General features: G+C 44.1%; 1 protein-coding gene across 1 annotated transcript in view; it reads right to left on the bottom strand.

Annotated features, from left to right (window-relative positions):
• The window catches only part of LOC126164686 (protein spinster), a 349949-nt gene extending 334366 nt beyond the window's left edge, over positions 1–15583 (bottom strand). The window contains exon 1 of the mRNA XM_049920260.1: positions 15234–15583. Within this exon, the coding sequence (XP_049776217.1) occupies positions 15234–15501 (268 nt within the window). The 5' untranslated portion in view covers positions 15502–15583. The remainder of the gene's footprint in view (positions 1–15233) is intronic.
• Between the last annotated feature and the right edge of the window lie 33 nt (positions 15584–15616).

The raw sequence follows: 15616 nt of genomic DNA, 5'->3' as shown, positions 1-15616 counted from the left end.
CACACTCCATTAGAATTCCATCTTAATGATTGTAATACTACTAACCGGGTCACCCGTTCGACCGGGTCCGTTCGTCAAATGCAGCGCAGCAACTAAAAGAAACAAAATAAAGGAGAGGAAAATCGTTGCTGGCGGTAGACGAGACGTCACAGCCTCAATGACTTGCAGTATCGTACATCAAACTGAAGCTTTTCTCAATCCGAAGGTTGGTTTGAGCGCCGCAGTGCTTTCCAGGCACTCACAAAGGGACCCAAAATGTAATATGCAAAGAGCTTAGCTGCCACAAACGAAAGACGCAACATATCACAAAAGATCATAGGACCGACTGGGAATCAAAGCCCGTGCCGACGGCTTCGTACTTTCACCGCTACCTTCTTGGCCAGTGAGTGACACGATCTTATCAGTAGACGGAACACGTGTTCGGATTCGACGGTAAAACGCAACTTCTTCTTTATATGCATAATATATCTGCTCGCGTTCATTCGCTTATGGTTGTATGAGGCAAAGATGGGCCTGTGACGAAAATGACAATAGTTTATGGCTTCTCCTCTTGATTCTAAAAGCTGCACGAGAATCACAGTAATAATAATATATAGATAGGTGTATGAAAGTCTGGTTCAGTCCGGGGAGAGCGCTCGTGTACTAAGGAGACCGCTCGCGATAAGTGGGAAATGCGGGTTCGAGTCTCGGTCCGGCAAAAATTTTCATGTGTCGCTTTAGGTTGTACATCTGTACCAACGACAGAACAGTTGTATTTCAGGAATAAATTTCAATCTTGAAACAGTAGTTCGTCATCACATATAAATGAACTGCGCATACGCCCTGATTTCAAGCTGACCAATTTAATCGTTTCATATGCGAGTCTGCATCATGCAATTGCTGTATTGCAGATTTTCCAAAACATAGAGCATATATATATATATATATATATATATATATATATATATATATATATATATATATATATATATAAAATTTTGGTATAAAACAATATAGTATATGTGACACTGGATAATTTCTACGCCGTCTTTTTACGTTCCAGTGATTTCTCAGAGCGATATCCAAGGGTGATAAATCAGCTACGCAGCTATTACAAATTCCCCAATGTGCATCTTGACGAGATGAGAGATTGGGATTTCGTTCTCGTTGTGAGAGAGGAGAAAGTTGATGATTAACGGGCACCATCCTCGCAAGCAAAAGTGGTTCTCCTTCGCGGAGCAGCAATAGCTGTACCGCCAGCAACTGACGTAGCTCAAGACTGACAAATATTAACGCTGACTACTTGCATACAACGACGAAGCGGTAGCCAGGAACGCTGTTTGGTACGACCTCGTCACATCAAATCATTGTTCGATGACATCTGACAGTCAGTTGCTCCTAACGTCGAATACTGTCAAGGTAATCAACTAGACCCAGCTTTTAGTTACTTTTGCGAGCTAAGAATACCGAACATTCTATACGAAGATATCATCGCAGAAGACATTTCCATGTCCAGTTGGACTTCGGATGGCAGTGCATAACGTGACAGAATGTGAAAATTCAAATACTCTCTGCGGTTCCCGACCACTTGAAAATGTCGTCTTCCACCTCTGAGAAACGGTGTGCTCACAAGGAGAACATCGAAATACTTCCTGTCACATTCTGACATGTACACTGACTAACTCTTTGCGAATATCCCAAACCCTGGAAGCCAACGTACCGTCATGAGGATGAAATTGAAACTTATAGTTGTCGAATCAGCTGCAGCTTCCTCCACCTCTGTAATTACGTATTCTGACAGAGTGCAGCAGTACAAATGGGCGAGAAAGACATGGCCTCCGTGCCGTCGAGTGCCTTCACAGACCAGTGTTGCTTAGATCCGGTTCGCTGACCGCTACTTCCGGTCGTTCTGCATGCGGAACGGTTCCCGTCTGCAAGAGCACAACGCTACTCCACGAGATCCTCACTTGAGATACACAGACAACAGCAGCAGCACACCACCTGCGTGGATATTTCTCAAGACAGTAGAAAGCACTTCGAATCATGAATAGTCTTCCCTTTACTGTTCCATTCGTCAACTGTCATGCAGACTAACTTCCATAGGCCTCTTCATCACCTGTCTAACTTGTTTTTGAGAATCTTCGGCGAAACATACGTTGATGTGCTAGAATCTTCAGTGTCTAAACCGAGTAGTTATTCATCGAACGGCTCTTTACAGTAACATCGATCTTTTTTCACAGCAATTTCCATTAAACCTGACGGACGACCTACACCTCAAACTCACGAGACTAAACACAATTTATAAACAAGCGTTACTAGCATTATACAGAATTAGTCCATTTTCCACCGAGCTGCCCAATACTCTACCAGAAAAGAATTTTTGCGCAAATCTCTCTGAATTTTGTTTGCTGTGTTTCTGGTAACACTACTACGTGTAAGATAATACAGGCTTCCATTTTCCACTGTAGAGACACTGCAGTATTTGATTAGTATGGTGGACTGCGTTTTGACTAACATACACAAAATTAATGGTTTGGTGCATCGAAATGAGCAAAGAAGGAAAAGTATACGAGCGGGAGGATTTCACAAACGTCAAAATGACTATAGACTTTGTCCTAGATAATGTGGCCAGGGTTTAGGGGAAGGCATTGGCCTCGAGCACAGATTTATGATCCCGAAAGATCTGAGCTCATTTCGAGCCGACTATAGAACCAGTGTCGTAAATTCCTAGTTACATCCAGTTTTACTGACTACGTGCTGTCAAGCGCTTCTTCTAATGAAACATGAACATCGCAGATACTATCGTTTCACAAATTACCTCGAACATGTTAGCCGCTGAGAAGATATAAATTGTTTTGACTGTCAGTGCACATACAGGATGTTAGTACACAACGCCATGTCACCCCTTCTCAATGTCGAGACTGTCGTCCATATTCTCCGCAAACTGAAAGAACATCTGGGGTGGGGGGAAGAGAGATCCACACACTGATGCGCCAAAGAAACTGGTGTAGGCACGCGTGTTCAAATACAGAGACGTGTAAATAGGCAGAATACGGCGATACAGTCGGCAACGCCTGTAAAAGACAAGTTTCTCGTGCAGTTGTTAGATCGGTTACTGCTGCTGCAATGGCAGGTTATCGCGACTGAAGTGAGTTTGAACGTGGTGTTATAGTCGGCGCATCAGTGATGGGACACAGCATCTCCGAGGTAGCGATGAAGTGGGGACTTTCCCGGACGGCCATTTCACGAGTGCATCGTGAACATCAAATCTCCGACATCGCTGTGGAGAGAAAAAGATCCTGCAAGAACAGGACCGACGACGATTGAAGAGAATCGTTCAATGTGAGAGAAGTGCAATCCTTCCGCAAATTGCTGCAGATTTCAGTGCTGAGTCATCAACAAGTGTCAGCCTGCGAACCATTCAACGAAATATCAGCGATACGGGCTTTCGGAGCTGAAGGCCCGCTCGTGTACCCTTGACGAGTGCACGACACAAAGCTTTACGCCTCTCCTGGGCCCGTCGACACCGACACTGCACTGTTGATAAGTGGATACGAGTTGCCTGGTCGGACGAGTCTCGTTTCAAATTGTCCCTGGCGGATGGGCGTCTACGGGTTTGGAAAAAACCTTACGAATCCGTGGACCCTGCATGTCAGCAGGGGACTGTTCAAGCTGGTGGAGGCTCTGTAACGGTGTGAGGCGAGTGCAGTTGGAGTTAATATGGGACCACTGATACGTCTAGATACGACTCTGACAGGTGACACATACGTAAGCAGCCTGTCTGATCACATGCATCCATTCATGTCCATTGTGCATTCTGACGGACTTGGACAATTCCAGCAGGACAGTGCGACACCCCACACGTCCAGAATTGCTAGAGAATGACTCCAGGACCACTTCGCTGGCCACCAAATTCCCCACAAATGAACAACAATGACCATATCTGGGATGCTTTTCAACGTGCTGTTCAGAAGAGATCTCGTTCTATTTCGGATTTATGGATAGCCCCGCACGATTCATGGTGTCAGATCCCTCCAGCACCACTTCAGACAGCCGGCCGCGTGGCCGAGCGGTTCTTGGCGCTTCAGTACGGAACCGCGCGACTGCTACGGTCGCAGGTTCGAATTCTGCCTCGCGCATGGATGTGTGTGATGTCCTTAGGTTAGTTAGGTTTAAGTAGTTCTAAGTTCTAGGGAACTGATGACCTCAGATGTTAAGTCCCATAGTGCTCAGAGCCATTTTTGAACCACTTCAGACGTTAATCGAGTCCATGCAACGTCGTGTTGCGGCACTTTCTGATTTCTCGCGGGGGCCGTGCACGATATTAGGCAGGTGTACCAGTTTCTTTGGTTCTGCAGTGTATGGTGACTTTTCCGTAAAAAAATGGTTCAAATGGCTCTGAGCACTATGGGACTTAACAGCTATGGTCATCAGTCCCCTAGAACTTAGAACTACTTAAACCTAACTAACCTAAGGACAGCACACAACACCCAGCCATCACGAGGCACAGAAAATCCCTGACCCCGCCGGGAATCGAACCCGGGAACCCGTGCGTGGGAAGCGAGAACGCTACCGCACGACCACGAGATGCGGGCACTTTTCCGTAGCAAAGCAGTTCCCCAATGGCTCGGTGTTGTATGTACAACAAACATATACATTCTCGAGTACTCGGATGTTGATGTTGATGTGAAGAACTTTTCTTATCTTTTCCCTTCTTTGGAGTATGTACCATAGGATTGTCCAGAATAAAGCTCCGATCGATAGCGAAATGGAAACCACAGTGGAAATCAGAAATATTTTATTTGCAACATTTAGCTACACCTTCCAGCTAGTTCTCTACGTAGTCGCCGCTCCGACAGACATTTGTTTTAGCACTGTATCAACTTCCTAATACCTTCGTCATGAAAGGCAGTCGCCTATGCTTTCCGCCCTTCTCTATAGTAGTCTGCAGGTCGTTATCTGTGCCGAAATGTTGCCTTCATAGTCAGTGGTTGATGTGAGCAGAGATGACGATCAGAAGGAGCCACGTCCGACGTCCGGGCTGGATGGAGCGTGATCAGACACTTCCGACGGAAAAAGCTGCAACAGCTTCTGCGCTGTCCCTGCAGTGCAGGACGAGAATTGACACGAAGAAGAAAATGCTTGACAGTTGCGTTGTGTGGGCTTGCGTGAGGTCGGGTGAGATCTCTCGGCAGACACCCACAGTTGGCTGTAGACACTATTTTGTAGGCACCTTTACGTGCTCACTGTGTGCTCAGAACTGCAAAGCACAACGCGACGCCCTCAACGGGTGTACTAGACACACTGCCCAACACATTTGCGCAACGTTCCATAGGATTTTCACTGTGATTTCCATTTTGTGACCGATCGGAACTTACTTTCTGGACACCCTCGTAAAATTTACCGAACAGCCATCGCCAAGTCCAGTCGTAATGAGTTTTACACCGGCTATTAATAAGCTGTACTACCACCGCTACTTCCGTTGATTATGTTTGTGGAAATTAATTCATTCCATTATCAGTCGTTTTGCATACTACGACTCTCTGTTAGAGGGCCGGGGACCTCGCTAGCTCACTTTCGCTATTCAGTACTAAACTAAAAGGCGTGGCGTTAAGTTGATGTTCTGCCTAGTGTCGATACACCGATATTTTTATTAGAATTCTGAAGAAGCAGACAGGTTGCAAAAAAGACGAATGCGTCTGCTAGCTGATTATATGTCATATCATGATATCAGTATTTCCGTCCTTACGTGCATGAAGTAATTTCAAGTCTTATTAGTTGAGAGACTTGTTTGTCATGGCGCTGTACTTGTACTGCATTGTGCAGCTCGTCTGGTGATGGACCACGGCCGAAACGCGTTGTGAAACTAGAGGAGTTCCATTAACATCTAGTGAATACTTTTTGTTACCCATCAGCTTTTCTAGAATAAAAAAATCATTACAAATGGTCATTTTCCGATTCATGGCGGGATTATATAGCAATCGGCGATAAATGTTTTGAAGAGGTAATCATTCTTGGCTGGAAAACAGGCTTTATTATTTTATATTTTGCCAATAATGCGTTTCGCCATGTTTAAGGCACCTTCGGATTGGCTGGCACAACAGGTGTTAAACACATATGCTGCCGACCATTCAAATGTCTTATCCGGCAGCCATCGTTGTCATTATTTGAAGAACATTGCGTGGTGCCCTGATATGAAACAGTGTTGAGTACACTGGAAGAAACGATTAAAATACATGTACTAACTCAGTAGATAGCTGCCCTTGTCGACTTTTAAGGGACTTCACTCAGTGGACGTACGTAAATGTAAACATGTCAGAAATGCCGCTGCACATGTTTACTTTATGTGATGCATTTCTGTAGGCCTGATCCCGTTTCTAGCGTCTTTTGGACTGCGCTACATATTCTACAAGGCCACTACGCCAAGTGTCTTAAAACTCGACAAGGACAGCTACCTACTGAGGTCTTACATGTATTTTCAACGTGACTTCCAGTGTACTCAACACTGTTTCATATCAGGGCACCACACAATGTTCTTTAAATGGACGACAGCGTATGTGTTTAGCAGCTGTTGTGTCAGCCAATCAGAAGGTCCCTTAAGGCGGAACGCGTCTTGGTAAAATATAAATAATGAAGCCTGTTTTGCACCCAAGACTGGTTCTCTCTCCCAAAAATTAAAAATGATCGCAGGCTTCACCAGTGGTTTTCTGTCGTACTTAGGACACCGATCTTTGACTGTGTCATTCCGTGTAGATCGACCCTAAACCCTGATCATCTTCATCTTCATTGGACCAAGTGGACAGCTGTCATCGTCATATTACAGCTGGCGTCACCGGCGATGCAGCATTGTCCGGGGCGGGTCCTGCGGTGCTCTGTGAAAACGAGTGGTGGGAGGGGGAAGATATGAGGGCTCTTTTGACACGAAAGTCGCGAAAATGGCGAGAGTTGCAGTCGGAGATGAGGCCTTGATCTGGAAGCTACAAGAGAGTCGGCCACAATGAAGCTACTGAATAAAGGAAGAGTGTGTGCGTGTGTCATTGCCGGGCATGCCTTTTGTCCGCGTGTTTCCACATGCAAAGTAGCTGAGCACTTCCTCCGCTTCCGGCAACAGTGGCCCGTGTTTGGACGCAGCAGCAGACAATAGCCAGTCAGCAAGCCGCGGGCCGCGCGCATCTCGCAGCGGCCACGTCATCGCCGGCTGCTGCTGCTGCTGCTGGTGTCTGCAGTTATGCAAATCGCAGAGGTCGCTGCTGACGCAATTAACTCCCTCGCGCACACCTCTTCGCCGGCCGGCATATTCCGCGCGCTGTAGGCTCCCGACCCTGCTGCATTGACTTGTGCATTTAAAACCCACCCACTACTCGCCACTCTCTCCCCTTTCTCAACAATGAAAAGGTCACTGTGCGCGTTCTAAAGCCATTCACGCGTATTCAACAACTAATTAGAAATTTAACACTTGATATAGGTTATTCAGTCTGTATACTGACCAAGCAGTAAACGAACCCAAAGAAAAATTTCGAGTAGGGATTATAGTCCACGTAGAAGAAATAAAAACTTCGGGGTTTGCCGATGACACTGTAATTCTGTCAGAGACAGCAAAGGACTTCGAAGAGAGGTTGAACGGAATTGACAAGATCTTGAAGGGAGGATATAAGACGAAAGTCAACTAAAGCAAAACAGTGCACTGATGCTGAGGGAATTGGTTTAGGAAATACGACACAAAGTAGTAGACGATTTTCGCTTTTTGAATAGCAAAATAACTGATGAGGGCCGAAGTAGAGAGGATACAAAATGTAGATCGACTATGCCAAGAAATTCAAAAGAAGAGAAATTTCTTAACATCGAATATAGATTTACGGGTTTGGAAGTCTTTTCTGGAAGTATTTGTATGGAGTGTAGCCATGTACAGAAATGTAACATGGACGATGAACAGTTTAGACAGTAAGAGATTAGAAGCTCTTGTGAAATGTGGTGCCACAGAAGAGTGCTGAAGATTAGATGGGTGAATCACGTAACTAATGAGGACGTAATGAATAGAATTTGGGAGAAAAAAAAATTGTGACACTACCCGGCTAGAAGAAGGCATCGGCTGGTACTACACGTTATGAGACATTAAGATGTCAACAGTTTAGTACTGGGCCGGCCGCGGAGGCCGTGCGGTTCTAGGCGCTTCAGTCCGGAACCGCGAGACTGCTACGGTCGCAGGTTCGAATCCTGCCTCGAGCATGGATGTGTGTGATGTCCTTATGTTAGTTAGGTTTAAGTAGTTCTAAGTTCTAGGGCACTGATGACCTAAGATGTTAAGTCCCATAGTGCTCAGAACCATTTGATTTAGTTTAGTACTGGAGGGAAGCATAGGGGGAGGGGTGGGGGAGTTAAAAAGTTGTAGGGCCAGACTAAGAGATGAAGCAGATTCAGGAGGATGTTGCTTGCAAGTCATTCGGAGATCAAGAGGCTTGCACAGGGTGGAGTAGCACGAGCAGCTGCATCAAACCAATCTTCAGTCTGAAGACCACGACCACGACGACGACGACAACAACAACAACTTGCTCAGATGTTGAAGACAAGCCTATTTATAGTCATGACCTGTACACACAAAATTTTATTCTTTAATTGTTTCGGTTTTTGCAAGCAACATCGCTGGAAGAAAAGCAGTACATCAGATGCCTCAAAAACGCACATTTCCCATACATCACTAATCAGCATAACAGATCCAATGATGTTCCACAGTAGTACGTAAAATACACGTACTTCGGTTAATGTCATACATCACAACACACAGATTAAATCCGGTACCTGCTTGTTGTGGTTTACAGTATGACATTAACGAAATTATGTGTTTTTTTTTTACATACCACCGTGGAACATAATTGCATTTGGTTTAGCTGAAGAGCCACTTATGAGAAGCATGCACTTTTGAAACACCTGGTAGAGTGCTTTTCTTCCACCGACGTTGGTTATAAAATCTGAAACCGCTACAGAATGAAGCTGTATGTGTACAGCAGATAGCTATAAAAATGCTTCTCTTCAGAAAGCAGATAGCTATAAAAATGCTTTTCTTCAGAAATTTAACAGTCTTCGTTCAGATCCTGTGTCTCATGCAAATAAAAGTAGAATCGTAATTTTTATCTTATAGTTGCTATATTATAGCTAGTACTGCAAGCCTATCATGTTTGACACATACAAGACGTTAGTCGGGGCCTAAACTCAGTCGTACCCTCAACCCTTTAAGCGAAAAAAATGTTTTAATGACCATAACAACGAAAAGCAAGCCAGTACGTACTCTTTGGAAATAGAATGCATTAAAATTACTCTATTCATTATGTATTTACAAGTCCACCATGAACTATGGGACAGTAAACATTCGTACCAATGAATCAGGGACACAAAAAAATCTGTGCTAAGAAGTTTGAAAACCAAGTCTGCATCAAATTACGAATGTCAACTTTTGTTAGTGAACATATATGCCTTCAGGACGAAGGCACGAGCGTACTCCGCCTAGCAAGCCTACGGTCTGTGCGGACGTGCTAACCACAGAGCAAAGCGATTTCTTTTGTAGCGCCCGTCTGCTGCCTCAGTTCTGTTGCTACCACTGTACGAGAACTGCTCAAAAAATTCCGGAAAACTTGTAATTTCGTCTCAGTGCTGTGCTTGGTCGAAATGCGGTTGGCATCCATGCACACGTCTGCGTTTAATGTGTAACTGCCCGAAGTTGATTGTTGTATGTCTGTTATTGTTCAGGGCTGTATTGAGTAGAACGTTGTGTCGCTCAGTTTGCGAACTTCGAGATGGCAGAGTTGGAGGAACAACGCGTCTGCATCAAATTTTGCACGAAACTAAGGAAAACCTTTACAGAGACACACCAAATGGTGCAGGAAGCCCACGGCGATGAGTGCTTAAGCCGCACTCGGTGCTACGTATGGTTCACAAGGTTTAAAAATCGCCGGACGGAAGTTGAAGATGACCCTCGTTTAGGACGCCCTTCGACGTCTACAGACGACGCCTCAACGAATCTGTGGATGCCAATCGAGGACTGACTGTCCGAGAGATGGCAGAAGAATGTTACATTTGAATTCATCGTGTTGCCGCCAAGTTCATACCACGGCTGTCAAGACCGGAGAGACCTTCGCCTCGTAATCCGTGAAGAGCTTTTGGATCGCGCAAATGAGAACGAGACATTCCTTAAGAGAATCATAACTTGTGAGACGTGAGTGTACGGTTGTAATGCTGAGACCAAGGTTCGGTTTCCACAATGGGTCTGGAAAGGCTCTTCAAGACCAAAAAAGCTCGTCACATCAGGTCAACTATCAAAGCCGTCCTGATAGATTTCTTTGACTTTGAAGGATTACTTCATCATGAATGCGTGCCACAGGGACAAAGTGTTAATCGATGGTACTATCGGGACGTGTTGCGAATCCTGCGTGAAAATGTGAGAAGGAAACGGCCTGAAATGTGACGAGATTGTTAATGTCCCCTGCATCACGATAACGCGTAGAAAAAATTTTTGGACAAAGTTCAAATGGCTCTGAGCACTATGGGACTTAACAGCCGTGGTCATCAGTCCCCTAGAACTTAGAACTACTTAAACCTAATTAACCTAAGGACATCACACACATCCATGCCCGAGGCAGGATTCGAACCTGCGACCGTAGCAGTCGCGCGGTAGAACCGCGAGACCACCGCGGCCGGCTTTGGACAAAGTTCCGGAACTTTTTGAGCAGACATCGCATGTCGCGAGCCGCAGAAACAAGAACTCATTGTGCTTCCACTCACTCAACTTTTCTTGGGCATTGAAGGCACATTGGCAGGCACGAATACATTCATTGGTCTCACCAATACACGGTGACGCTTGTGTTAGGAGACATGGGTTTTTCAAGTAAACCTGCGCCTGCGTTCAGGCAGCGCGCCAGGACTCAGAAATGCCGACATCGTCAGAGGTGAAACTCTTGACTGGTAACCGGAAAGACCATCGCTGAAACTGCGTTACAAATATAATTCTGGGTTTTCCGTACAGCAGAAATGTTCCATTACTGCCGAGAACTTAGGTGAAAGACCTTCTATCGTTACGGACGCCTATACAAGCAGGCAACAGTCGCCAATAGTGCAACTCGGATCGTTATCATTTTATGAGTAATACGAAAATTTTAAGTAAAGCAATCTTGGACGCCGAACGTCGGTCTTAAAACCACGACATGTTCCTCGAGATCTAATGAAGTGCAGGAGTCGAGGGGAAGAAACAATGTGTTTCGTCTATATATGTGACTCACAAAACCTGCGAAACACCTGGAAAAATATCAAGTAATCTTGGCGAATATATGACTTTGTGCCTGGGGAGATAAATATTGAGGTAGCACTCCTATTGTTGGGGATCGGTAGTGTGACATGTAAAACAACCTTGAATGAGTGGCATCTGAGTCGAACCCGCAGTCACTGGAATCAATATAGCGGGCGATGAGAGTCTCACTGGAATTTCGCCTCTTGGAGTTGAGGATGGAAAATTGTAACATGCATATAAAATTAATCCAAATATCCAATATGCGTGTAGTATACGTAGTTTTCGATGTCACTGGACCGTCTGGCGACAGTGTAGAGATCTAGATGACAGCCACGTCCCAGTTTGGTCGAATAAGCATTGTAGAATCTCTCTTTTTCTGTTTCTTTCCTTTTTGAATAACTTGCTGAGGGATCGCAAGAAACTGTAGGTTATAATCAGGTGGCACAGTCAATTTTACAGACAGGGTTAAAGAATCCCCCCCCCCCCCCAAGGAATACCACTCAAGATTTTCGATATGTATACTCGAAAACAAGTAATAATATTACTTTGGTATGACATATATCGATTTCCTCTCTGCTCTAACTGACGACTGGGATATATAATGAAACGAACCAGTCGGCTAGCATATAATATTCGGCTGCCGGAGAATGTTTGCTCATAGTGAAATAGTTTTCTGTTTAGCGCCAGTAATATCTACGTCATTTGAGGCAAAATTAAAATGTACACCTAATGTCATTCATTAGTAAAAGCTGCTTCAGTCCGGAACCACGCGTCTGCAAAGTCGCAGGTTCGAATCCTGCCTCGGGCATGGATGTGTGTGATGCCCTTAGGTTAGTTAGGTTTTAGTAGTTCTAAGGGACTGATGACATCAGATTCAAATGGCTCTGAGCACTATGGGACTCAACTGCTGAGGTCATTAGTCCCCTAGAACTTAGAACTAGTTAAACCTAACTAACCTAAGGACATCACAAACATCCATGCCCGAGGTAGGATTCGAACCTGCGACCGTAGCGGTCTTGCGCTTCCAGACTGCAGCGCCTTTAACCGCACGACCACTTCGGCCGGCAATGACATCAGATGTGAAGTCCCATAGTGCTTAGAGCCATTTGAACCATTTTCAGTAAAAACTGCAATCAGTTCTCTTTAAAATGTAATCGTTTACAAACGTTTGTGAGTAATGCATATGAGATTCGCAATCAGAGGCTTCAATAAGCTTAACAAGTAGTAACACTCCCATCCTGACACGACAGAACCTCTTCAAAAAACTATCCCTTACTACTCGAGTCAGCGTCACAGCACCGACTGCTGTAAGCTGATTTCTAAATTCACAACTCAAGTACACATTCTTGTGCGTTTTCAGTCAGGAAGACTCTACCCGCAACTAAGATGCAGTTACATCACTACAAGCAATAAACATCGTAATACAATCCATCCCTCTCAGATTTAATTAACCGTGACGTCACCTCAACTCCCCCTTTCATCTACCAACCGGTTGGGGATATTCGACAAGGCGAATATTTCAATTTCTGTGTTATCTACTAAATGAGGGCGTGTACAGACGCCCACACCACATAGATATATGGCTTTCTGGCACTTGCGCGTGGGCGCTTCCCCACGTAATTAACCCAAAGCCACGTCACGGCAATAAGCAGACCGGTTTCGACGTCAGCCGAGGGGAGGCGTGACGCAACAGCGGCTAACAAGTGGCTTCCACCAACCCTCTACTGCTGCTGTCACTGCAGATATTAAGGGCTGTTTGAACAGCTTCGCAAGATAATCACAAACACGAACCCTTCATGCATCGCTGTCTGGTCGCCACTGTCTTTAGAAATGGGAAGTTTATTTTTGAGCCAAGTGCAAGTCATCTTATGTTGAACTTCACTTACAAATGACAAGATCTGACATTTGTTTCTATTGTCAAACAACCCTACCATCCTTCGCAAAAATGTCAAATTCCCCTTCTTGTGCGGCAGGTAATATTACGGAAATGTGTCGTAGCCTCTTTTAGAGTTCACTCTCGTTTCAAGTTTCGTACTTTTTTAGTTACATATCGTGGAATAACTTTGCATTGACACATAACAAGATCTCTGAGGCAGTTTCTATACGAAATACAACCTTGTTTTGGAGTCGAAACCGTCTATTTATTTGAGTATGACAAATGATATGATACTGATGATATGATACTACTGGTATGTAGAGATGTTATCGAACGAGTAAGTTTGGAAGCCTTTAAGAAAATTCACTCTAAGGAATAGCGACATTAACTGATGGGTATGCACCATAACAAAAATTCGCTTCATAGCCTTTTTGTATTCTTTCTACACAAAGGAAAATACTGAACTGACAGGACGGAGGAAGAGAGACTAGGATTCGAAGATTCATCGTCGCGGTAAACATACAGATACAACTATCGACAACAAAACATTTCAGTATGCCGTTAAAGCAAACTTCGCTGTGTTTCATCAGTTTGACAAAATTGGATGAAACTAAAGCGGTAATCACCATGGATGTGGTTTTATCACCACAGAGCTTTATTGGTCCTACTGGACGTGATGGAATGGAATCTGCATGGAATCTGATCTGATGGCCGGTTGGAGAGAGGAACTCACACAGGGAATTCAAACCACGGTTCAAAAGTACTGCCATGGAGATGACAGAGGATATGAAACATTTGTGGAAGCATAACTAACCATTTATAAATTATGATCGTTAACAATGCTATTGAAAAACACAAACTTGTCATAAACCAAGAGTTTATTGGCGTCTTACCGATACTACACTACGTTCCACTACAAACGTAAAGGAAATTGCGGCCTTAAACTATGAAGAAATTTGATCGACACACTCTTGCGTGTATGTTACCATCATCGAATGACGAAATGCTCTGGTTGTTGTTGGCTTCGATTCATTCTTGATTTGGAGAATTTAGGTGCAGAATCGATTACAATGGTTTCAAAGGACAGTAGTGCAACAATGGAAGGCCTCACCCAGCAGAACGAAATAACTGAATCAAGGCCGCCCTGCGTCTAGTACACGTAACTGCCAATGAGTTTTGTTTATTGTTCAGGGAGTCAGAAATATTCCTTCTAGTCCAAAACATTTTTCGTAATAATTATACAACTAACGACGCTACAGAAGTATGCACAACACAAACACAGACTAGAACTTTAAAACCTATCGCTACCACATCAAATATGTAGGTAATGTTATCCTCGCAGATAAAATTGATTTATGATTAGCTGGAAGATAAACGTGGCATTGGTCCTATGACATACCCTTTTCAAGCTATCACATGGCAGACATTCTTCGGAGACTGCTTATAACTATTGCTGCTCTTTAGGTGACATGAATACATCACATACTTCAGAACTGAAACAACAAACTCGGACTACTTGTAGGCATCAGGGATGTTCGTAGATTATTATGAAGTAGACCCACACACGACTGGTTTGTTTAACAAACCACTCAAGATCTTTGTTGCCAATTAAATACACACAAGTGTTCGACATTCTATAAAAATGCTTAACTAAACCAAAATCAGTTCCAAGATGTCTAATATGTGAACTACATCATGGTATATGTTCACTGAGGACAGGAGCACTAAAATGAAACGATGGGTATATTGCGTGTATGCAATTAATAATACAGTATTTCAATCGTATATAAAAAGCTGCTAATGGAGCCACGAATATATTTCATGCAAATACGATTTGTATATACACAAAATACATATCTGAACATTAAGCAAACTTTTGCTTAAAACCCTACATCAGAAAGACTTTCGTACTTCACTGAAAGAATCTGTTTACACTGCACCAAATTCATTCCACAAATAAACACATCCAACAAAACGCTGGTCATTGTTTCAAATATACATTATTGCCGCCAGATTTGAAAATGTAAACACATGACCCACGTGCTATGTCATGTGACACTACAGCAGTGAGAGCAACCGAGGAAGTGTCATATGGTTACTTACCAGCCACTGTAAATCTGTCCATATAGTTGATGAGATTGACGTAGAACAATACTGCGACAGTTATTTTATCACGCAATCTGATGCCGGTGCCACGCCTCCCTTGCGATGCATCTGGTCCGGCAGTTAATGTTGGAACTGTGGTGTCAATACTGTCTGAATCATCACCATTGCCCATCAGCTGTTGATGAGAGTGATTCTGCGGTAGATTTGAAGGCTCCATGTTTAGAATCTTCAGAGAATGCTTATCAACAAGTTTCTGAGCTGGCATATGTACTGCAGCGACTATCACCGCGCACTCTGAACACAGAACGCCAAATGGAACTCCATTCTCCACGACGGAACACACACATCCCCCCCGTTACGACGCATAATATCGATAGTAT

This window comes from Schistocerca cancellata, chromosome 1 (genome assembly GCF_023864275.1).
Source record: "Schistocerca cancellata isolate TAMUIC-IGC-003103 chromosome 1, iqSchCanc2.1, whole genome shotgun sequence".
Lineage (NCBI taxonomy): Eukaryota > Metazoa > Arthropoda > Insecta > Orthoptera > Acrididae > Schistocerca > Schistocerca cancellata.
This window is presented reverse-complemented; position numbering and strand designations above follow the sequence as displayed.